Genomic DNA, 26,427 nt, shown 5'->3' with positions numbered 1-26,427 from the left:
CTCAACTTGACTTGAAATACAGGGAAATCAAACATGAAGCTCGTACATGCATATAAATAACCCATATTAATATTTGTTCCCAATAGAATTTGGGAAATAAGTTACATCAATTAGCTGTTTTAAACTTCTCAGATCTCTTTTATATCCAATATCATAGCATCTGAAGTATTATATGAAACAGGGTTATTAACTAAAACTAACACCAGACATATTTTAATTACTTAAACATCGGCTGAAATAAAAAGAAATATAAACAACTGAACTTCTTTTATTTGAACTATTTGCCAAAGCAACATCATATTTAGTTACTTGGTGTGCTAAACCAACTAAAACTGAAAATTAACAACCTTTATATAAAATAGCATTAACTAACAAAAATGACAAAAACATAAGAAACAAAATGAAATAAATGTAAATTTATTATATATTTATTATTATTAATAAAGTAAATAAAATGTAGACTAAAAATGATAACAGAAAATACACAAATAAACAAGGACAAAAAAAACTATACCAGTGACGCTGCAAAATTGATCAACACCAATATGAAAGCTGATTTGTGTTATTTTTCTTCTCAGTTGTTGACTGTACTCATGAACAGTAATGACAATAGCAATATATGGACAATAATTAAAAAAGAAACATATGTTGTGTACTACATGTTGTATCATACTCTAGAAACTTTTTTTTTTTCATAATAAATGTAATTTTATACTGCCCTATTAATCTGATTTAATGTAGGCCCAAAGCGTGGGAAAAATAGTTTGGTTGTCAGTGATTTTTTTTATTTTTCTATTTTAATGACTTTTTTTTTTTTAGGTTTTAGTATCTGATAAACAGGTATGTGACCTATTTTCACTCTGCCCCATTCACTTATATAACCTGCCCGATGGCCTTTTGATTGCTTTTGACACCCTGCTGACAACTACTGCCTCTCTCCCCACATATCTCGATCGGGTGGCCTATGGCTGCCTTCCTCACCATTCACAGTTACAATGCCCTTTAATGGCTCTCCCCCCACAGACACCTCAATGAGGCTGGATCTGTGATGGGCTCCTCTGAACCACACCTTATGGGGTAGTTAAGTGGCCCATCACAGAAATTAGCTTAAACTGGGGGAGGTTGTGTCTCCTCTTGCCACGTTCTGTTTAGATGGATGAGCTGGAGAGGACAAACAAACATCTTAGCTTCAGTTTCTTTCAGAGGACAACCTTTTGTTCAGGTCCAACCTAAAACAAGTATTAACAGAAAAGAAACATAGACAGGGGTTTCAGAAGAATCCAAGATTTGAGGTCAAACATACTCTTTTGACAAATGAAAGTCCTTGATATATAGCTCATGCAACACTATCCATACGATCCACTGTCCTTGATTTAATGGACAGTTGCCTTAGTGCATTTAATGTTATGTAATGTACTGTAATGTCACATAAATCCTTACTTATGGTTATCTGTTTGGGAGGCTTTATATAAATATATAATACAACATAGACCTTATAAAACACAGTGTAAAATAAAAAGTCATCTAAATTGAATAATCAAATGTATTGATTCTTTAATATACACCTTTGGTCTGAATACCCACTTATTTAATTTATGTGACATAGCACAACATAATCACTTGGAAATATGCTACAATTCAAAAGTTTGGGTTCAGTAACATTTTTCTTAATTAAAATTAAACCTTTAAAAGATATTTTTTAAAGCAAATCCATTTGTAATGTTTAAAAAAATATACATTTTAAATAATTTATTTTCCTTTGAATTTTCAGTTCATCAAAGAGTCATGAAAAAGTATCAGTTTCTACAAAAAAAGCAGCACATATTCAATATTTACAATAAAAATGTGCATATTAAGAGTTTATGGAGGATCATGTGATGCAGAAAACTATAGTAATGTCTGCTGAAAATTCAGCTTTACATTTGAAAATAGATTAAACTAGAAAACATTTATTTTAAATAGAAATAATATTTCACAATATTACTGTTTTTACTATATTTCTGATCAACTAAATGCAGCCTGGGTGAGACATATTTCATAACCGCAAACTTTTGAATGATGTAATTAAATAAATAAACCAACTAATCCAAACAAGACAGTATTTCAGTGTATTAATAGTATCATAACAGCAGATCTTTTTGAATCATCACCTTCATCACAGCCGATGTATGCAAAAGTGTGATTGCAATAACATCACTCATACACTTCCAGGAAGTACTATATAATACATTTACGTTTATTTATTTATTCATTTATTTACACTAAAGTGATTTGAGCACAGAAACCTCAACATCTCACTGTTTCGGTCTAACTAGTATTTCATTTCCTAACACAACCATTATATCATTAGATCAAATGGATTTGATATATTAGGGATACAAAGAAAAAAAATAAAGAGAGGGAGAAATAGACTTCATATTAAAGAACATACATAGGAAAAATAACTAATGTGATGAATTAAACAGAACTACTCTTAAGCTAAAAAAAGAGAGAATATATCATGTTGTTTTTGATCAGCATTGATAAAGTTGACAATAAGAAAATAATACTCAGATAAGGAGAGACAAATAACACAAGTAAATGTGTGAGAGGGCACTGTGTATTTCTTATACACCATAATAAGAAGAGGTGCTTTTGGACGCAGCTTTGCCCAAAAACATGAAGACTTGTTAAAAAAAATTACATCTAGCTGAAAAAGATGCTTATAAAGACTCCTAACAAGACCCTAAAGAGAAATGATTTTAAAAGGGAGATGACATAAAAAGCTAGTGAGTGAAAAACAAACCCCAGACTTGAAAATTAAAGATGTGGTGTAAAGAAACCGCATTAAAAGGCCGGTCTGAGTTTCCACAGAGTTTGCGGTGCAAGAGTTCTTTCAAATTCGATATATGTGCATCTGAGTAAACGAAAAACCTTTTATCCACTGCCACCGATTGACTACACACCACCCCATCTTCAGTATCTTTAGTATCAGTTTGGGTGTTTTTCACACTTTGTTCTAAGCACAGATTTTCCAGGAAAAACAGTCATATTAATTTTTTCATTTGTGTGTGGTGTAACAGAAGCATCTTCACCCTATGGCGGAATGCTTTTAGGTATGTTAGACCTATTCTAAAAGTATGCAGGTGTGTGTGTGTGTGTGTGTCCACGTCACTTGTAATTTCTCTGGGAGTGTAAGGTGGAATCGTCAAACAGTGGGTTTTTCACCTCCATCTCTCCAGTCTAAAGAGGGGAAAAACCAACAACAAATTTAGCAAAATACATAACGGTCATACTTGTTCAGCTAATATGTTATTAGGACTGCATTTATAAATCAATTTCTGAAGGCATGGGACACCAAATGACCTATACTCAGAATTCGTGCTCTGCATTTAACCCATCCAACGTGCACACACACAGCAGTGAACACACACCGTGAACACACACCCGGAGCAGTGGGCAGCCATTTATGCTGCGGCGCCCGGGGAGCAGTTGGGGGTTCGGTGCCCTCAAGGGCACCTCAGTCGTGGTATTGAGGGTGGAGAGAGCGCTGGACATTCACTCCCCCCACCTACAATCCCTGCCGGCCGGAGACTCGAACCCGCAACCTTTCGATTACGAGTCCGACTCTCTAACCATTAGGCCACGACTTCCCCGTAGTAATAGCAACTGAAAATTCAGCTTTGCCATCACAGGAATTAATTTACATAATTTTAGTTTTGTTTTAATGTTTTAAAGCATAACAGTTTTTACTGTATTTTTGATCAAATAAATACCGCCTTGGTGAGCATAAGAGACTAAAAGTTTTTTAAAAATCTTACACACCCCACCTTTAAATGGAAGTTTGCATGCATTATATGTTTTACAAAAAATTTAGTAAAATAAATACATTTTTAAAAATTTATTAATTTCAAATTAATCAAAAAATTATAAAAAAAACAGTATAAAAAAAACAGTATTTTAAAAATATATTTATGTCTTTTTTAAAAATGATTTTGTGTTAATATTATCAAAAAAAAAAAAAAAAACACGTTTATTAGAGATGCTAAATGCTAAAAAATAAATGTTTACACACCGGTGCTAGTCCAGGGCACTCGTACACAGTGAAGTCTCCCACTTCATTCTCCTCGTCTGATGTGGCCCCAGACTCTGAGACTTTAGGTTCTGCTTTATGTCTGTGTTCAAAATAAAAATCATTATATTAACACCTTTAACAGATATAGCATAGAATATTTTATGAAACTTACAGAATTATTGGAACCCTTGGTAAATATGATCAAAGAAGACTGTGAAAATTAACCTGCTTTGTTAATCCTTTTGATCTTTTATTAAAAAAAAAAAAAAAAAAAAAAAAAAAAAATCACAAAAAGCTAACCTTTCATTGGATAATAAGAATTTAAAATGGGGGGAAATATCATTATGTTTTAGTAGCCAGTCAACATTATGCCATAAATGCTGTTGATAGATACTGTTAAGAATTCATATTTCAATTCATATTGAAACCAGTAGTCTTAGCATGATTCATATGAAGTGCTATGTATATATGTACATGAAAGTGGAATCATATAAGAAGGAAGGAAATGAGTAAAGAAAATGATATGTAGTTTTACATTCACGTTCTTGGTCAGCATTCTCTTAAAGCAACTTACGATAAAATCACAGGGACCGAGAGCTGAGAAGAGACAATGCAGCTAAAGTGACTAAACTAATGAAGAGATCATGTATTGTGCTTACTTCTCCATTGAGAGCATCTGTTGTTTCTGATGCTGGTAGTGATACATCTGAGCACTGTGAGCCAGGGTTTTATCCCCAGACTAAAACATAGAAAGAGATGGTCGCAAACACATTACAAGAAGCGTCAAAGTGTTTGCTGTATTTTTTCCCAATGTATGAACAGGCATTAATGCTCTTACTGAAGGATGATTATGATTGGGGCCCGCAGCATGAAACGCAGGGTAATCAACTTTCTGAGCCAGATGAGTTTCTCTCTGTAACCTGTAAAAAAAATAAATAAAAATAAAGCTAAAATTTGCAATAGAATTACAGAGTTTAAAAAAGTGCCCTGAAAATGACAAAATTATTAAAGGACATAATTTTTTTTTTTATACTAATATGATATTTCTTTTTATTATTTAAAAGACTTAAAAAGTATAAAAAGGGATATTATAAGGGAAAAATATAATACATTGTATATCAAAAGGAAAAATATTATTTATATTTATTTAAAATTCAAAATTATAACAATATATCTATACCTTTATTTAACATAATTATATTAAATAATTATATTTTTATTTTATCAGTTATATTAATTATTTCTTCCCCTAAAACAGTTAAATATCACATAACTAACTTTTATTTAGAAAAGCTTCTTTCTTGATTAGAAGACAAAAAAACAGGATGTTTTTAGAAACACACAACAGTGGCATGATAATGGTTTGGGCTGACATCTCACACTGACAAATTGTATGACTGACAAATAATAAAGATTCAGCTTACCTGACCCAGCAGACAGCAGCGCTGATGAACGCCATGGAGCCCACAATAATGCATAAAGAGATCATCACTGCTCCCAATGATACAAAAACACAATTATAAGAGCGAGAAAAAGAGACAGACAAGAAAAACTATGAGGAAGACTGTCATTTTGATTCATCGCAATAAGGGACGTGAGGGAAGTGTGTAAATTGACATATGCCAGAGATGTTTTGGTATAATTCAGAAAGGGTCACAGTGTACCAACGTCTGAAAACAAACCAATTATAAAAGTACAAAATATCATGTGATGGGTCTGCTTTTAAAATGCAATCCGGTAGTCTAAATGGCATTAAAAATAGCACACAGAAAGATTTCTGTGGAAATCGGGTCAAAGTATGCTGAAATGATTTAAAAAAAAAAAATAACTCATAACACATTGCTCATAATTAGGCTTTAAATCAAATCAGAAAAAACCTAGTGACACATACAGACTAGCAGGCTGTCTCTGGAGGAGTGGGGGGAGATGATCGGCCCGTGGCGGTCGGACGAGTTTGTGACCGGCTGGGGAGATTTAGGAGTCTGGTGTGTTGGTGTGGATGGGCCGCTGGTCGTTGGTTCTACAGTTGTGGATTTGTGCAGACTCTTCTGCTTCGATTCTGACTGGGATTGCAGAGGAGACTGTGAGCGAGAGTCTAGAGAGGAGGTAAAGAGGTAAAGAGACAGAGAGACACAGAAAACGGGAATAAAAGGAAATCCGATTACAAAAAAAAAACATGCTGATTTGCAAAAAAGACCTAATGTTATCTAGTTTGATGATGCAGAGTTCAAAAATATCACAATCATTTACCATCACATAGTTTCCCCCCCCACAAAATAACAATATATGTTTCAGTTTAAAGTCTAATGTCAAAAAAATGTGTTTATTTGAATTATTCAAATTGTATAATTTAACTTACAATCTACAAACGAGTTGAAAATATGTTCAAATACTCCATGTCAAAAATAAGCTTTTTTCACAATATCTGTAATTTTCTGTTGCTGTTTGGATGTAGTAAAACACCAGCAGATGTAGCAGAAAACATCTGGGTCAAATCTGGCAACATCTTCAGTCACTGGCCATAATTCTAACCTTAAAATCAGGATTAGGCATAAAATAATGGCTTCAGAAGCATGCATACATGTACAGATGGACTGAGAATTGAGCAAAAAGTTCTAATCTGGCTCAGAGGATGACAGCATGTCTTTGTGGCAGTTTTTCTTGTGATGTAGACAAAATACAAATTGTTTGTCGAAAGCAAAAATGCTATGAAATCATATTTTGTGAGAGGGTGTGACTTCCTAATACAGCAAACCATCCCCAGAATTAGGAAGAAACAAGTATTGGATTTCATTTAGCAAATATGATGCAGGACCATGTTCTTTTTTATCCTTATTTCAGCATTAAAATATAATTTTTTTTCTTGTTTAACGGTATTTCCCCACCGTTAACTAAGCGGCAAAGGCTTCTGCAATCCGAATGTACCGTTTGTTTTACTCTATATTAAAACAGAAACTGCGCACATAGCAAAGAGCGAGCGAGGTGCCAAGTTCAGAAGGGTTTGCTATGAATCATGACCACTGCAACCGCTACACTCACTAACCATAACCACACAGATTTTAAGAACAGATAGTTCAAACCTGGCTGTTTCACTTCTGACATTTGCTGCTTGGCAATAACAGAGGACAGATAGTCGATTTCTTCATCGACGTCAGGATGAGAGGCTGTGGAAATAAAGATAGAATGTCATATGGTAAAGATATCAAAAGACAAACATGCTTCTGCCATTGAACAGGCACAAAAATCATGGTACCATTTTTTTCTGTACTTCATACCAAGTGCAACTCAGTCTCAATTGTACTGAAAGTATATTATGAAACTTGGTATTCAAATATATACAATCTGTGAGGGAAGTGTAATAAGTGGGCTGTGTGTGTCCCGAGAGTGAGAGTGTGCCAGAGTGTTGTTTGTTTGACACGCTCTAAAGGGAAAACAAAGGTAGCACATGGTTTAATGGTACGCTTGGCCAGACAGTAAGCTGCATTCCAAGACTATGGACGATCGTCCCTCTTGACAACCAGCCTGAGTGTGTGTGTGTGTGTGGCCAGCGAGAGGGGGTGTGTGATCACTCATTACCTCTCACACGCCGGAACACAACATAAGCCCCTAAAACATTAAGACCGGAAAGAGTTGTGAGTTCTGAATCAGTGAATCAACTGATCTGAAAAAACTGATTCACTGAATCAAAACGCTGTTGTCATTTATCTTAAAAAAAAAACTATTTAAATAAAGGACGATATTAAAAAGAATAGCTCTCTTTGTGCTCTTAACAGTGTTATTTAATTTAAAAATATATCAAACAATAATACATATTTTATAATGGCATAAAACAATATTGAATATTTTCTAAATATTGTTAATTATCCAGCACTGGTTAGTAAATGTTAAATCTGTAACAAAATAATATCATATATATATATATATATATATATATATATATGGTAAAAGTTCATAATATCATTCAGCCTTAGATGGTTAATTTTATACAACCAAACAATTATATAGAATATATTGCAAATGGAAATTACATTAACCAGCCCTTAATTTCATAAAAATCAACAAAGTAGTACAAAACTATAAACATTCATTATATCATCCAGCCTCAGTTGGTTAATTATATATATATAACATATATATTGCAAATATTAATTACATTTACCCTCAACAACTACCCTAGTTGAATACAATATTAATGACATCAACCAACCCTAGTTGATTAATTTTATATAATCAAAAAAAAAAGATTACATTGTAAATATTATTTATATAAGAATATAATAAAATATAATAAAAAATAAGAATATATTGTAAATAATCAACAAGACCAAGGTAGTTATTTTAGAAGAAAATAATTGTCATTTTTTTTTATATTTAAAAAAATTTTTTTTTTTATATACATTACATATTATAGATACTTATGCATTATATCATCCATCCCTAGGTTGGTTAATTTTTACAAATAAAATAATATTGAATACACTGTAAATAAATATTTAACCAGCCATAGTTGGCTAATTCTAGATAGTAAAAAATGTATTACATCAACAAGCTCTATATTACCAACAAAATAATGTTGAATATATCATAAATAATCAATATATGGCCCAGCCCTGGTTTGGTTTGTTCTTCCTTGAGAAAACATTCTGGGCTGGTTTGACACACTGATAAATATCACCTACATACATTTAACAGCCATGGCTTTGTGTGCTGAGGTGTTGCATATTATACACAGCTTATGTTTGCAAAGAGCTGCTGAATAAAAGTGGCTTTTCCAAAAAGCAACTTTATCTTATCAACCTTGCACAAAGACTATAAATATCAAAACTTTCCTCAGCACTGTACCATAACGTGCTGACAGTCTATAGCTACTGTTTATTGTCATGAAGGTTGGTGTTTAGTCTACAAATGACTGGCCATCTGCCTCCTGGAACAAGACTGATGAGATAGAACGGCACATATCGCTGGCTGAGCACCCCCACACTCCCCAGCAGGTGTCAAAGGAGGCGGGTCAAACCATCTGTACTTGTCTGGAGGGGACAAGTGAACCTGCAAATCTGTGGTTTACACATAAAGAGGGTGTTCACAAACAGTCCAGCCTGACGAAAGCTGGTGAACAATTTAATAAAGTGTTTACTGAGTGGGTGCTAGAAGAACTTCCACAACTTTATACGCAATTTAATCTGTAAACACCATAACTGTAATTATTCATACTATTATTATTATGAAATCAAATGAGTATTTTTTTTTACAATTCACATTTGTGAAAAGTGTAAAAAGAAAGATAAATATTAAATCTAACATTATATTACTCAATTTGCATACTTTTATTGCTAACTACAAGTCTGCACTTCACCGGGGATGGGAAAATCCATGCTGTAAATTTATTTGAGTTTTTTTTGAAGTTGTAAATAAAAGATTATTGGAGTATGTTTTAAAGGAAGATACTATTTCAGTTTTTCTCCCTCAAAATTTCATGTTTAGTTCAATGACCTTTTGTGTAACTGAAATTTACTGAGTGAAAATAGTTACTACATCTATTTTTTTTCTTCAGAATGGCAATGTTAAGACATATTATGCTTTCACAAAATTGTGCCTTGTTACTACAGACCATTTACTGTTTGAATTTGCATGTAAAATATGACCCTGGACCACAAAACCAGTCATAAGGGTCAATTTTGCAAAATTGAGATTTATACATCATCTGAAAGCTGAATAAATAAGCTTTCCATGGATGTATGGTTTGTTAGGATAGTCAAATTTGAAAAATGTGAAAATATGGAATCTGAGGGTGCAAAAAAATCTAAATTAAGTTCTCAGCAATGCATATTACTGATCAAAAATGATGTTGGAACAGTAGGAAATGTACAAAATATCTTCATGGAACATGATCTTAACTTAATATCCTAATGATTTTTGGCATAAAATAAAAATCAATCATTTTGACCCATACAGTGTATTTTTGGCTATTGCTACAAATATACCCCAGCGACTTAAGACTGGTTTTGTGCTCCAGGGTCACAAATGAGCATATTAACCAAAAACAAAAAAAGAATGCATGAATGCATACTTCAGAAATCCTCTTGAAAAAGTATATCATCCTGGCTGCTTTTGTCATAATATAATTTGGGACACACTTTTTTCTCTGACTTTTGTTAGTATATAATACAGCTTTGTATAATTAGCCAGATATAACAGCTCTTTGAAGTTTTGGACACGATTATTCTGCCATCTAGTGGTGGCTTCATTAAATGCACTGGTCAGTGATTACAAGAGAACAGAGTGCTCAAATAAAAAAAACTATGTAGTAATGACATCAAATTCAACTCATATCAAAAAACAAAAGTACAATTATTATAAGTGATTCACTGACATGCAAATAGTACTACCAGACAGTCTGTTTTAGTCAATATGATAATTAACATAGCCATGTATCAGGCTGGTGTTTATTTGTGTCTGGTGTCTCTCTCTCTCTCGGTCCGATCAGTGCTGCAAAAATGAGACTGCTGACCTACATAGACAGATGATGATTAGTCACAGATGCTTCGGTTTAGCTGATGGCTGTTAAATACCTTGTCAGTGTGGCCCAAATTCAAGAGCAGGAGAAAAATAATAATAATCAGGATTTCTTTAAAACTCTAAAACACCCCGTGTTGTTCATTCATAACCATATTAAAGCAAAGAGACTTGTGACGCAGGACTGTTTGCTCAGTAAACTCTTTAACAGCAGGTTCCACCTTGGTCTAACATTTACTATCGCTTTAATTGCGCTTTCAATCTTTAAAGCATTTCTAAAGGCCAGAGGTAAAGGTGTTAAGAGACAAAACAGCTTTCAAAAGCAAGCTAAACTATCCAGCTTGAGAATACAGAGCAGATAACATTTAATGAATAGATCTATGTTTATCGATAATGGTGTTAAATGTACTGCTAAACAGTAAATACATCTTTTTGAAGATATTTTTGGAAACACGCAGGCTCTAGTTACACAAATGAACCAGCCCTTTATGACACTCTTCATCAGCGAGGCAGGCCTGTGTTTGGAGAGCTGAATCATTCCTTACAGGAAAGGTACTGCAGAGTAAGAGAAAGAGAGGAGGAGAGGTGGGGCGAAGACCTATTAGCATGGACGGGAGACAATTTTTGGGAGTTTTGAGCATAGACGCATTCAATAGGATAATGCTGCATTACTGCAACAGCCACTTTATTGTTCAGATACATTTGTGTTTACTGTAAATTTATCTAGCTGGCTAACAGAGATAAGAGATGAGGTTTTGTCAAAAATGCGAGATATGGAAACATTTTATGGATTTTTCTAATCAATGTTTAATTAAAATCATATATTAAAATGTATAATAATTTAATTTATATATTTTCTATTGCTCTCTTTTTGACCACCCTTGTCAAAATTAGAAACTGCCATGTAATCTTATTTTTCCAAACAGTTTATGAATTTATAGCTGTCATGGAACTACATTAAAGTTGTCAGGGCCATTAATAACAAGTTTGTAACATTTTTCTAGATCTTAACATTTTGTATTAATATATGAAGAGTTTATTTGCAAAAACAGATAACTCAAGTTTTATTAATTTTCATAAATCATGTTTTTTATTGTTATGTTGTGATATTGTGTTTTATTGTGTTAGTTAGCTGTATTTGTTTAGTTATTATTATTTAATCAAAACAACCCAACTGCAGTTTGATTGATATTAATTGGAATGCAGGATTAAAAAAAAAAAAACATGATTTTTTTCATGAGTTATTTGTTTTTGCAAATTAACTCTTCATATATTAATACAAAATGTTAAGATCCAGAATTTAAAAAACACCATTTGATTTTTCAGCTATAGCTGAAAAACATATATTTTATATATTATATATAATAGTACATTAATAAAACCTAATAAATTTATATACAATAAAAAAAAAACACATATATATATATATATATATATATATATATATATATATATATATATATATATATATATATATATATATATATATATATATATATACATACACACATATATATACACATATATATATATATACATATATACATACACATATATATATATATATATATACACATATATATACACATATATATATATATATACACATATATATATATATATACACATATATATACACATATATATATATATATATATATATATATATAAATATTTAATATATTTCTTTCTGAGAGCATATGTCGCTAAAAATGACACTTAAAAATATTTATTATAAAAGCCATAACTCTACCTAAGACTGCTGTATTGCAATAGATTTAAAAAGAGTGTTATTTCTTTCTGCTAGAGCATGCAGCGCTCACATGGTATTACTTTAAAGCCAAGGCTGCACACAGACACACGCGTGCACGCTAACAATCCATCTGATTAAACTGAGTCATGTGCCTCTGCCACACGAGGAGAGGCAGAGAGAGAGATTAAGCATTACGCTCACCAAAAAACCAACAGAAACCGTGAGAGAGGAGAGAAACAACAGCAAGAGCACAGGCCAGATGATGAGAGGATCTGCGGTATAAACCATCAACATCATCTCCTCTTTCACGACGGCATTATTCACAGGCTGAGGTTTTGGTTAATGAATGTACAGCATTTGGCTGGAGAAAACGGTTCTGTGCCGCCTGACTCACATTTTGTTGATGCACCGAAGCAAAGGCCAGATTAGACAATAGGTGCTAAATAAATCGTGACACAGTAGCCAGAAGGAGGGTAGGGTGGATGTGTGAAAGCCTTCGTACCTTGGTGGTGGTGCTGGGGAAAGTGTGTCCTGCGAGCAACACAATGTCCTGCTTCATTTTCCTCCAATGGGGAGAGGCAGGGGCCACAGTGGGTGGAGCCAGTCTTGCAGTAGTGCCGCCCCTTTCTGGCACAGTCTATGTGATCGGGGCACTTGTTTGCTGAGAAAATAGAAAAAACATGTTGAAAGAACAAACAAAACAAAAAACTCAAATTATGTTACCCTGCATAGCCCTGAAGTACTACATGTCACATGTCATGTTTTTGAATATTAATATGCCCTAAAATCATTATGCAGTACTGCAGCAGGTGTTGTTCATTAAAAGTCATAATTTCCTCTGAAGCCACACCAGCATTTAGGTCACCTGTGGTGGGTTTTTTTTTTAATCGGTGATGTTGTTTTTGCAGGTAGAGAATATCATGTCCTTTTAAAAATTCATAATCATGTTGACATGGTATTAGAGGAAAAAGGGGAAAATTTATAGTTAACTTTAAATAAAACACTAAAAATAAATTAGAATGATCTTTATTTGCATAGTATGTATAGAACAAAAACAAGTCTCTTTAAAATTAAACAATTAATTAATAAGAATGCATTACATTGATTAAAAGAGACAGCAAAGACAAAAAAGATTTTTAAAATAATGCTGTTTTCCCCCCTATTTTTCTACAGTGTATTGATCATAAGAATCATCCTGAAAAAAATATATATATATTTTCTCAAAAATATAAAGCAGCTCAACTGTTTTCAACATTGATAATAAGAATAAATATTTCTTGAGCAGCAAATCAGCATATCAGAGAGATTTCGGAAGGATCATGTGACACTAAAGACCTGAGTAATGGCTGCTGAAAACATTTTTTTAAATATATTAATACAGAACATTATCTTAAATTGTAAAAAAATAAAAAAATAAAAAAAATTCACAATATTAAAAAAGAAACATTAGTGTATATCCATATATTTATTTTCAACTTGTCATGTTCATGCAAAGCCTGTAAACCTGTAAACTTTCGCATCAACACGCATACAAGGACAGAACAGAAGGATATGACCTAAAAGCATCCCGCAGATGCTGTCGATAGTGCTTTACTTGAACCTGAAATTCCTTAAAGCATCAGAAACATTCAATAGTAATGGTAACTGAAGTACCCAATGACATCAATCCTATTGAATTCAGTCTGCCTCATATCCTTGACTGACTCTCAATCGCTCTAGGGACTCCAAAATCAGTCATCGGTACAAACATGCTTGTATGATTCAAATCGGTTCACAGACGCAATCATAATCTCAGCTCCTTCTCTTCAATGATACTTCTTCATATGAGCTCCTATTCTCTATAAATCCCTCAATTTTCTGTGTAATTCACCCTGTGGGGGTGCAGAAGGAAACTGGGTCAGCAGCAGGTGTGTGTGTGCTCTGACGGTGTTTGGGGATTTCACGGTGGATCAGTCATTTTAGTATTGTTGAAATACTATTATAGTTTTTGCAAATTTTTAATTAGATTAATTGTTTTATTTATTTTAATATTACTTTAAGTTTTAGTATTTTTGTTGTGTTTTTTAATTTAATTTTTGTTAACGTTATTTTAGTACTTCAACTAAAAAAGAAATGTCATGCCAACTAGCTGGAAAAAAAAGTTTTCGTTTTTTAAATATAATTTGTTTATTTTATTTTGATTTATTAATTTTTTAGCTTTAATTTTAGCTTTAGTCTTTTTCGAGCCTTATCAATGGATGGATGATACATCTTCTGTTTTCTTTTTTTCATTTTTTGTGAATTTTGAGAAAATATTATTTTATAATATTTATTATAAAATAAATTTATGTAATGCACATCTCTTTTGCTGTCATTAAAATGTACTGTATTTCTCCATTACACTGGAATCGGCTTTTCTTTTGCTTTAGTAATGGTATTGGGTCAACAAAAACACTTATTACTTCTACAGGAATTTGAAAATAAAAAATTTTAATAAAATAAAAATAAATACAAAATAACATATAACATAAAATAAAATAAAACCATATACGTATGCATTACTTAACAACCTGGGAGCTCATGCCATGGTAGGCATTCCTTAAAAATGTTATATGATAAAGCTAAAAAGCAATTTATGCCTGACGAAAATTAAAAGTATTTATACTTCCAGAACCCTAGTGAGACAGTCCAAGCAAAATGTCTGACAATTTTCAGCTGCAGAGAATAAGTGCTTCGGTGTTGTGTGATGACTGGATCTCTATCAGAAGCTCCCTGCCAATGCAACTGCTTCCATACACCACAGCAGTATTGTACATAGACACACATACGTTCTGTCCTAATAGGCATTTTGAAAAACAGATTAATAGACTAGAAACAATTCATATCAAGCCCCTGATTCTGCAGTATATATCAAGTGGCGACCCAACGCAAATGCACTACCTTTCAAAAAATAAGGTATGTAAGAATTTATATTTTTGAAATGCTCACAAAGCCTACATTTATTAAAAAATAAACCATTTAGACAAAAAGGTTCTTCTATGGCATCGTGAAGCACCTTTATTTTTAAGAGTGTAAGTGGAAGGCCTTTGGATCGATCTCTGCAAACATCTTGCCTTTAGCTTTGACTCGATCACCATTGTACCCTTTATCAGATGTTGCTGCTCAATATGCATTGATTTCTGCTAATCACTTGTCATAGACCTCTTCATCTCTCATTAGTCTTCATAAAACACCACCAGATTGCTTTTAAATCTGGACGAGGAGTCATGAGAACTGAGATTAACTGACTAATGAGGTGCAACTGTATGTGTGCATGTGAAAGATGCAAATTCCTCTAAACACCCTGCTGGGCCGCCCACCTCCAGCCGGTCATGGACATTAATTTACACAATCAACCACAAGCTCAAGCTGCGCTTGGAAATAAGGAGGAAAATTGGAAGCAACAGGTTTTTTAAGCTACACTGTAGTAAATGTACTTCTATTTAAGTAACTACTTGACTACCGTATCATTTAGCTGAATATTTTATCTAAAATTACCTTGCAGCACATTTACTTTTGAGTAAAATGATTTTAAAGGAATGTACGTTCTTCATATCGTTCCAAACCCCTATAACTTTTTTTCTATGGAACACAAAAGATTATGTTTTGAAGAACTGTTTTTGCCACACAATGAAAGTCAGTTTTTCAATTAACAGAACTTACAAATCAAAATAAAAGAAGGCTCAGGACATAGCCCTGTTGTACCTCAAACCTTACACATAAATGCAAAAATATGACTCTGGACCTCACCGACTTACTGCATGGACAAAAAAAAAAATCCCTGAGAACTCTTTCAAAATATTGTTTAGAACCCCATTGTTTTAGCTAACAGGGCTCGCAGACTTTTTAATCAGAAACCATAATGTTTCTGGTTGAAGAAGATGCTTTGATCGCCAATCCATCTCTCCTCATCAAAACATCAATGACATAACACTGATCAAAGTCAAACCTGACAGACCACTTATAATTATATTTGGCCTCTTTGAAGGACTAGCTAATAGAAATGAGAAGGTAACATGTAGACCTTGAAAAGAAAGGAGCACTAATCAGTGGATCTTATTGGACAAGGCCATTTCTAAAGCAAACTTTAAAATATAAAGTAAAAAAATATTAAATATATTAAAAATACTATATAATACTGTGTATAATTCTATAAAACTAAAACTGATGCGCTACCATAAGTGTGTTTGTCGGCACTCAAGCATGGCTCATCTAGTGAGAAGTGTTACTGTTTTTAGTATTTTGTACTCATAACATGATGCTGAATGACCTTTAGTTCCATAATAATAATAATAATAAAATTAAAAAACAATAATATGATTAGGTATTTTCCATCTGTAAAGTATTTAATAAAAAATAAAATAAATCAGTATTACAACATGGTTAAGTAATCTATAAAATCTAAAAAAAAATCTATTTGTAAATTATTTAATTAAAATACTTAAAATACTACAATAATAAAAAAAAAACAGCATTCACATGGTGGAATTTATAAAATATTTTTGGTTGAATTTTTTCTAATATTTAGTATGAACTATATTGCAAAACACTGTTACATTGAAATAAAACTGATTTAAGTTATTAATTAATTATTACAGCATTTTGGTCTTATCACACCAGTTCACATTTAAAAAAAAAAAAGAAGCTCTGAGCAGGAAGGAAGCCAACATCAGCACAGACCTGCAGCACGGGAACAGGGACACGTTTACGTGGCAATATTGACAGCTTCCATTTACTTTGTGAGGTAGGATGTGAATAATAAGTGGCCACAAATATTTAAAAAATCTGTAAATCTAATTTTTTTCAGCTGGATAATAATTTTGCAGTTGTGATAGGAGATGCCATGAACAGGAAAGTGTGGATTGATAAAGGGAAACTCCCATTGTGTGGACTTCCTGTTGCACTTGTTCCACTTAAAGTCAAGCTAAGTGCCAGTTGTTTTGCCTGTTTAATTTGGCTCTCTTCCATGACTACAGATTAACTCATGTTATTAACCTAGACTTTATATTTTCTGAAGATGTAATGCATGCAAATGCTAAAGTTGCTGCCACAACACCACTATGAATTTGCTACAGTGTTCACAGCATTTTTTTAGAACATTGCTATGTAGTTACAAGGTTGCTTTCTGGTCCAAATCAAACAAACTCATTGCAAAGTTTTGATGATATTCAAGGGTCTAGATACAGCTTGGAGCTCTGGGATTCTTCACCTGTCTTCATCACTTAAAACAGCAATAGCGCACAACATGACGCGTCATAAATATCCATAGCATTGTGCTTAAACAAACATGCATTCTCAATCCAATATTCTTGATTTGAAAATAGAGCTTTAAAGTTGATTCTGTGAGACAATCCTAGCTTTACAGGCAATGGGCTCACCTGTTTCCATCCATTTGGCTCTCTCTCACTCTCGGTACTTATTAACTTCATGAGAATGGGCTACAATCCCTGCTGCTATGGAAACTATGCTGTCTGGCTACATAGCAAGGTGCTAATGTGATTACATCTGGATTCGGATGGCACAGAATGGTAACCATGACTGGGTTACATTTCACACAAACATGCTTCAACTCTCAAATACCATCTGTAAATTGTGATAATTCCTAAATATAATGGTATAACTGAAACGTTTACATTCACAAGGCTGCATTCAATTAATCAAAATACAGTAAATATTATGAAATATTACAATTTACAATAACTATTTTCTATTTTAATATATTTTAAAATGCAATTTATGTTGTGATGGCAAAGCTGAATTTTCAGCAGGCATTACTCCAGTCTTCAGTGTCCTTCAGAAATCATTCTACTTTGCTGATTTTGTCTTATTATTGTCAACAGTTTAATATCATCAAACTGTTTAATGAAAATAGTTTTAAAAAATGTATGCAAACTGTGATGCATTGTTTTCAGGATTCTTTGATTAATTGAAAGTTCAAAAGAACAGAATCATATTTTAAACTATCTTTTATTAACATTATAAACATCTTTACTGTCAAGTTTGAACAATTTGATGCATCCTTGCTGAATAAAATCACCAATTTCTTTAAAGAAACCTTAATGACCAAAATTTTTGTACAGTAGTGTATAATTATATACACACACACACATTACATATACACTGTATATCCTAATTAAACAAACATCAAAGCACATTTTGTTGACTATCATATGCAGTTTATTTAAATTCTTTAAATTACTAATTTGAATGAATGTGTGTGAGAGTGAAGAAGTCTTGTAGAGTAGGCAGGAGACACCCCCCTCACAATGTAGAGCACTTTGAGTGCTTAGAAAAGCAGAAAAGCGCTATATAAATGTAATGAATTATTATTATTATTTATTATTACAAATGTGTGTGGAAAATTCTCCCGTATTGAACACAATAGAGTTTTTGTTACATCAGACTGTGCTTTAAGCGTCTGAGAGTCCCTTCTAAGCTGCCTGGCTTGGATCTAATTATCATTAACAAAAACCCAATAATGACACACACCCTCATTAGTGAGAGAAGTGCAGTGGACCACAGGAAATGAGAACCCAGATTTACGCCCACATCTTTCAATGGCCACATTAAGACCTTAAAGAGCCCTGCGATGAAAACCACTGTTTTGTTTTAGAAGCTTCCGTGTAGTACAGAAAGAACCTGCTGATCACAATGTACTTTCTGCAACCAAATTGGCAACCTGTGTAATCAATGTGGGAAGACTTAAGGGTGGATGTTTGCTGTGTGTTACTGAGCACTCAAGGGTGTGTTTGGATTTTATAGTGCGTATTTAGACACGCAAACCATGTTTGTTCGTGCCTTTACTTTATAAGTAGTACACATTTTGAGTCTCACAACCAGAATGGCAGATAACACAGCCGCAGCTGCTTAGTTCTCACATGGCGGGGTTTGTATACAGTACGTGGCCTCATTCAGGGATCTGTTGCAGAGATAAGCCGCCGCTCTCAATGTGCGCAAATCATCATTGTGGCAACAACAAGCCGTTTCCAGATTTCTGTAGAGCCTTAGATCCTCACATTCCCCTGAGACAGCAAGCGCAGGGTCCGATTCTGCGGTTACCACAGCAACGCAGCTAACCTTTTCTCAATCCACTCCATCACCTCTGAAGACAGCAATGCAGCACTCAGACACCTCACATTACCCAAACACTTCTTATGTAAGTCCATTACGAAGTGAGCTGTGGTCAGAACTGCAGTGTGATGGAAAGAGAATGTTCCCCATATGTGAAACAGCAGGGTTACAGTTCTTACATCTCTTTTACCCTGTGCTTTATGAGGAACAGGATTAAGGTGGCATTTTAAGGTTCGGATTTCAAGTTTTGTTCAGATTGGTATGCTATTGTGCACAAACTAAATAGCCTATTTTCCAGCCTACCACTTGATTATACCAAAGAAGCTTCAAAAGGCTGCAATTAACAGAACTTACAAATCAAAATAAAAGAAGGCTCAGGACATAGCCCTGTTGTACCTCAAACCTTACACATAAACGCAAAACATTTCCTTGTTCTGAGTGAGTTGTATGACTATAGGACATTGAATAAGCATAACAAAATACACTCCTTGGGTATAGATTAACCAGGAATATTTTCTTCAAGGAAAATGTCTTTGCAGCACAATACCCTTCCATTGTGATCAGCTGTTACAGTAAAAAAAAAAACTGAACTATTAAAAATAAATCAGCAACCGAAGTAAACCTGAAATTAAATAAAAATTTAAAATAAATAAATAAATCGATTAGAAAACCAAATTAGAAAAATGAAAACTAGATATTCACTCGACAAATAGCCTAACTGAAATAAATTTTAAGCTGAAGTACCAAAATTACTGCAACTAAAATTAAAATGTAAACTGAAATCATAAAAATAAATGAAAAAAATCAAAACATTAATAAATACTATAATAACAAATAAATGCTACTAAAATAACACTGAATTTGATACTGACCAAAAATCAACCTGATTTCATCAAGCTGGTGAGAAAAAGGCTCAATTAAAGATGACCATCAGTGACTGCAACTTTCACGACAGTGAAAACATTTACGGAACAGAATGTGACTATTAAGAATAAAAACAATAATATTAATTAAAATAATAATAAATAATAATATTATTAAAATACTATTCCAACTACTACTACTACAAATACATAATATTAAAAAACAAAATAAAACAAAACATGACAGCCGGTATGAATGCATAAAAAGATTATGATAATTTTTAGCATCACTCTGTTACAGTAGATATCATAGCATAGGATAGCATTTATGAAATTATTATGATAATTTTCATAAATGCGCCTCAAACAAGCAGCAGACCAACTGGGGGTTGCTTTTTATAAACAGTCTACAGGTTGCTTTGCTCACCTGTGCAAAACAAGCTTGATTATCCACACATGGTCTGGTCACCATCTGTGAAATGACTGCATGGCTAGCGGCTCTAACCACAGTTCTGTCTTTCTGTGTGAAATATGACATGCTATTCTGTGGCGATCAGATCAACAGCCTGAGGGGGGAGTTCAATGTGGCAGCTTTTTTGAAGTCACACGCTAGAGAACAACAAACAATCTACTTTACAATGGAAAATATGCATAAACATGTTTAGGCACTGGAACGCGAGATAAGAGTGAGACTGATCAGCCTCTAGACATGTTACAGAGCACTGAAAACCCCTAGAGCAATATTGCAGGTAAGAAAGGATAATATTAGCACATATTAAACTTTCTTATTTGATGACCATACAGTTTTATCTAGCAACTGGATACCAGGGGTGCTCATTATGTAGATGTGTGTCAATGATAAAGCGATTGTGATAGTGTCCTGCCAGTGTCCAGCTGTTGTCATTCTCACAGGGGTCTGAAAAAGTAGCTTGGACAGATAATCTTTGCTCATGTTCGCCATAATTACTGCACTCCCATCCCACAATTCAGTTCACACTGCCCACTATGAAACTCTTAGACTATTACAATGAACATTTGAGCCATCAATCAGACACGGACTCGATGAGCATAGAAAATAAATAAAATATATGGATTCCCTTCAGTCACATTTCCAATAAAGTGCAAATGGGTCACCAGATGCTGAATAAGAGCAGTATGGATCATACAATTTTAAATTCTAATTTCTAAAAATTTGTAAAATCAAAACATTGTGGTACAGTTGGGTGATTGCCAATTATTGCACGATCTAAAACTAGTTTTAGTGAAAAAAGAAAGAAAATGTGTTCAAAAATGCAGTAATAACTTCCACTAAAGCTAAAATGAAAGAGCTGAAGTTTATCTAAAAGTCATGTTGTACCTCCTACATCAAATTTATATAAATAAAATTAAAATGTACTCTGTATATCAATAATGAATATGTTAATGGTTGTGCAATGTAAGCATCACATTAAAAGCATGCAAATACATGATGATAGCTACTATAAACCAGACTTAAAGGGATAGTTCACCCCAAAATGAAAATTCTGTCATCATTTACTCACCCTCGAGTAGTTCCAAACCTGTATGAATGTCTTTGTTCTGCTGAACACAAAGAAAGATATTCTGAAGAATGTGGGAAACAGAGCAGTCCTGGGGCACCACTGACTTCCATAGTATGTTTTTTTTTCTACTATGGAAGTCAATGGTGCCCCAAAACAGCCTGGTTACAAACTTTCTTCAAAATATCTAACGTTGTGTTCGGCAGAACAAAGAAATATATACAGGTTTGGAACTACTTGAGGGTGAGTAAATGATAACACAATTTTCATTTTTGGGTAAACTATCCCTTTAAAATGCAACCCTCAGTTTTATGCAACAAGCAACTGTATACAATCTCTATGTCCAATGTCTTAAAACAATTTTAAACAACACTTTAATAGGAGAGGGAAAGAGCCACAAGGAAATTACATGACATTTTCCTTTCCTCCTTCATGTTTGTTTCTCCACTTGTTCAACCGGATTAGGGTCATAGACTGAATCCTCTTTATTCTGGCAAAAAAAATCATCTAGAGAAGCGTAGTAAAGAATAACCCACATATATAAACGAAAAAAATATAAATATTCAAACTCAAATTCAGCTTCGGAAATCAACGATATAACAATTTGAACAACTTTAAACAGTGTTCTCACATCACATACTATAAAATACATAACAAATGTTTAAAAACAAATGGCCTATAATAAATAAAAGCTCACCAAACTGCTGAGCCACTACCATATTTCACACAGACCGACTCTTACCCGGCATACTCGCACCGACGGTGGCGAGGATTACGCAGATCAAGACCCCGGGCAGGAGGAGGGAGGCGCGGGCTCGCCGTGCGCTCCGGCTCGGGCAAAACAACATCCTTCACTGCGCTTCTCAAGTCCAGGACAGCAGATAAAAGCTCCGGAGAGTCATTCCCACATCTGTGTGGGTCGGATAGACGTACACTACCGAGAGAGACAACCTGGCCAGAATAAAGATGGGAGCGTCAACTCAAGAATAGCGTTAAGCCGCTGCCTGTGTGGTACAGAGCTAAAGATAGGAGGAGGACCTCCGTTGATAGACACGCTACAGGAGAGATTAGAGCAGCTACAAGCAGCAGCGGGAGGATGAGTGAGTTCGTGACGCAATGACGCCGACGTGGGTGCTGCCTCTCAGGTGAGGGAACATTCTGTTAACAAAACAAAAGATATTTAAGTTTTAAGTAAAGACTCATTTGTTCCTGGGAAAAAAAAATTATTTGATCATAAAAAATAATAGAAGAGAATGTTATCAAACTATAAGTTGTCACAGTGGGGAACTTGCCATTAAAGGAATAATTCACCCAAAAATGAAAATTGACTCACCTTCAGGCCATACAAGATGTAGATGTGTTCGTCTTCATCAAAACAGATTTGGAGAAATTTAGCATTAGGCTACATCACTTGCTCACCAATGGATCCTCTGAAGTGAATAGGTGCCATCAGAATGAGAGTCCAAACGACTGATAAAAACATCACAATAATCTACAACTAAACCACACGACTCCAGTCAATCAATTAACATCTTGTGAAGTGAAAATCTGTATGTTTGTAAGAAACAAATCCATTATTAAGACATTTGATTATTACTCTGTTTATCTCATTCTGACGGCACCCATTCACTACAGAGAATCCATTAGTGAGCTAGTGATGTAATGCTAAATTTATCCAAATCTATTCTGATGAAGAAACAAACTCATCTACATCTTGGATGGCATGAGAGTAAATTTTCATTTTTGTGTGAACTATTCCTTTAATGGCCTCTTACAGTCTTTTCAGTAATATTTTTAAATGTTCAATAAAATATAAGACTGTTTAATGGCAAAAATGTAAAGTATAAAATCCTTGTTTTGGAAGAAAGAAATTGTTAATAAGGAAATGTCTTAAAATGATAAAGTATAAAACACATGCTAGTTTGCCCTAATCTGACATTCATGATAAATACTCTTGTGAGAAAACAGTTCAACCTTATTGTTGGTTCTGAAATGAATGTCAGTGTGGTGTTATTGTGTCTATAGCATATATATGATATTGGAATTTTAGTTTGGAAATATAAAGACAGTTTTTAATTAATTTCTATTTTAAGCCACCGCTAGGAAAAAACACTTTTGTCTAATTGGGTTTTCCCGTTCTTAAACATTAGTAAAATATGACATAAAATATTGCATATAATGTGCAACCTGAGGCATATACATTTATTTGAGTAATTTACTGTATTAGACTCATTATAAATAAATAAAGAATAGGAAAATGAACAGATAAAATAACATGGAAATTCAGATGTCATGTTTATGAAATTTAGAATTCATGCTTACTGATAGTGGCACCTAGTGGCCACAGTTACCACATGCAAACTGTTTGTTTTTTTACTCATGCATTGCATACATAATAAATAAACACATACATACATGTATACATAAATGTACAGGCACAAAGATTTTTTTCCTGTATTATTTATTGAGCATTATATTTTTGCTCCCAATCTAGGGTGCCCAGGGCTGTTGCCATCAGATAGCTCAAGGTCCTTGCCTGAGTATAGAGATAATAAATAAGTATTAAATGCTATTAAAGGTCTTTTTAAATAATTTTTTTTATCACCATCATATTCGGAGATCCACAACCTTCAAGACTCAAATGTAACACTAATAGTGAGACTTGCAATTGTTTTGAGAAGTAGATACCTCAGTTCTGAGGGACCTCTTCAAATTGTTTGGGTTCATGGTACGTGGCCTGGATGTTGGGAATTTATACATAGGACGAGCCACTGCAAACCAAAGAGATTCAAACAAAACAGACATGAAACTTACAAGTTGCATGAACTTATGGTATTTTGATACCTCAATGAGGTTAAAACAGAATGTTAAAGTGCTGAGATATACAGTTTACTGTATAAGGAGATTTGTGCCACTTGCTTACCTGTGGATGGATCCAGTCCTGGGACGGAAAGCCAGGGAGGATGTGTATAGGAGGCAAGAGAATTTTCTACAGGGCTTTTTACGGTCAGTTTTGGTAGTGTCAACTGCAAAAGCATGATGCCAGAAACAATGCTTCAATACAGGTATTAAACATTCACTGTTAAACCAATAAAGATTTTTACCACCGAAGTGGGACCTGCAAGTGTTTCAAGATACCTCTGTTTTGCATGAGCAAGACGTTAATTGTCTGGACGGTCGGAATTTGGCCAAAAAAGGAAGAGCCACTACAAACCATATGGATTGAAGACAAAAATGAAATGAATTGTTAAATTCTGAGGAGGCATACAAAATAAACAAATCTATGAATATGCTATGATATCACAGAGTGCTGTTAACATTAAACGTTAAAGTGCTGAGATATAAATGTAAGGAGATGAGGATCCCACTCACCTCTGGGTTGATCCAGACTCAGGAAAGAAGGTCCGGCAGGGGGCGCAGTGCAGGCCTGTGGCCCTCTGTTGACAGTTTTTGGTAGCGTCAACTGCAAAAGCACAATGCTATTGCTATATGCTAAGAGGATTCGCTCAAAACATATTTCAGTATATAAACGATATAAATTTGATGGCCTATTTTAGTAATTACTTTTCAAGTCCAACTTTTAGACTAACAGCGTTAAAACCATCTTTGAACAATTAACGTTAATTATCCCCTGACTAATAGGTGAGAGGCGTGATTTGTTTATTCAAACACAAACATTTTATTACCTTTTCCTCGTGACAGCTTCTCTCCACATCAGGCCTTCTGTAAGCTAAAATAATAATACTAATAACAAAAGACATATGGCCCTTAAAAAAACAGGAATAAGAAGAAAAAAAAAACACTTACCGGGAGTTCTGATACTAACTCCTAGACAAATCATTGCTCTGAAAGTAAAATTTGAAAAATATTTAATAGAGTCGAGAGGTGTAGTTGATCATGGACTCGTTTGCAAGAAGCTATGCTTTCGATGACAAAGTTATCAACATACCGTATATGATAGATAGACAGACAGACAGACAGGTAGATAGATAGATAGATAGATAGATAGATAGATAGATAGATAGCTGAACTTACGACTTTCTCGTTAAGCAAAATGTATTGATGCTGTCGGTGTAGCCTATTTGAGTAAAAGGTGTAGACGGACTCGTTTGTAAGATTTACAAAGACAAAATCTTCAAAATGAGAATCTTCAGATTAAGCAAAATACATTCTATGCAAATGAGTTCTGTATGACGCCACAATAACTGAATAGGCTTAACGTTACGTCACCTCAGCGAAAAAAATATCAACTCGAAATCACCAAGGAAAAGAAAACCCTGTTTATGTTATATGTTTTGTGATAATTCATGTATGTAATTCTTGAACATAATTTTTAAATAAAAATATTTAATTATAAAAATGATATATACATACACACACTGTATATGGCCTATATATATATATATATATGGGTAGTTGACATTAAAATTGGATTGGCAAAAATGTATCTTCATTCTTGGAGTTACAAATATCATGAGAGGTTTATCTTCAATGAAGATACATTGATACATCAATATCAACATGTATATGTATATATATTAACATTTAGTCATTTAGCAGAAGCAAAAAAAAAAAAAAAAAAATCAACAAAAGGGCAATATATAATTATATCACAGC

At 33.6% G+C, this 26,427-nt stretch overlaps 1 protein-coding gene across 1 annotated transcript; it reads right to left on the bottom strand.

Moving 5' to 3' along the window:
• Positions 1-817: 817 nt before the first annotated feature.
• On the bottom strand, positions 818-26,008 carry LOC306862145 (neural proliferation differentiation and control protein 1-like). Its single transcript, XM_079404804.1, has 16 exons — positions 25,846-26,008; positions 25,618-25,655; positions 25,497-25,540; positions 25,183-25,273; positions 24,949-25,016; positions 24,734-24,836; positions 24,499-24,581; positions 22,553-22,968; positions 12,823-12,981; positions 7,135-7,218; positions 5,946-6,149; positions 5,479-5,545; positions 4,893-4,974; positions 4,714-4,793; positions 4,055-4,154; positions 818-3,222 (listed from the first exon to the last, which is right to left on the bottom strand). Exons 8-16 carry the CDS (start codon positions 22,656-22,658, stop codon positions 3,151-3,153), a joined length of 954 nt encoding a protein of 317 aa, XP_079260930.1. The 5' UTR covers positions 22,659-22,968; positions 24,499-24,581; positions 24,734-24,836; positions 24,949-25,016; positions 25,183-25,273; positions 25,497-25,540; positions 25,618-25,655; positions 25,846-26,008; the 3' UTR covers positions 818-3,150.
• Between the last annotated feature and the right edge of the window lie 419 nt (positions 26,009-26,427).

Source organism: Barbus barbus (assembly GCF_936440315.1).
Source record: "Barbus barbus genome assembly, chromosome: 43".
Lineage (NCBI taxonomy): Eukaryota > Metazoa > Chordata > Actinopteri > Cypriniformes > Cyprinidae > Barbus > Barbus barbus.
The sequence above is the reverse complement of the archived record's forward strand: the minus strand, read 5'-3'. Positions and strand labels throughout refer to the sequence as shown.

What these genes read in the sequence shown, in the direction of transcription:
- LOC306862145 (XM_079404804.1), bottom strand. Translation starts at nt 22,658, where the DNA reads ATGTTGTTTTGCCCGAGCCGGAGCGCACGGCGAGCCCGCGCCTCCCTC. An exon ending in GCTGCTGTCTGCTGGGTCAG is followed by an intron (nt 4,975 to 5,478) that starts GTAAGCTGAATC and finishes TTTTTTTTACAG; the next exon opens with GTTACAGAGAGAAACTCATC. An exon ending in AGTGCCCTGGACTAGCACCG is followed by an intron (nt 3,223 to 4,054) that starts GTGTGTAAACAT and finishes TCCCCTCTTTAG; the next exon opens with ACTGGAGAGATGGAGGTGAA.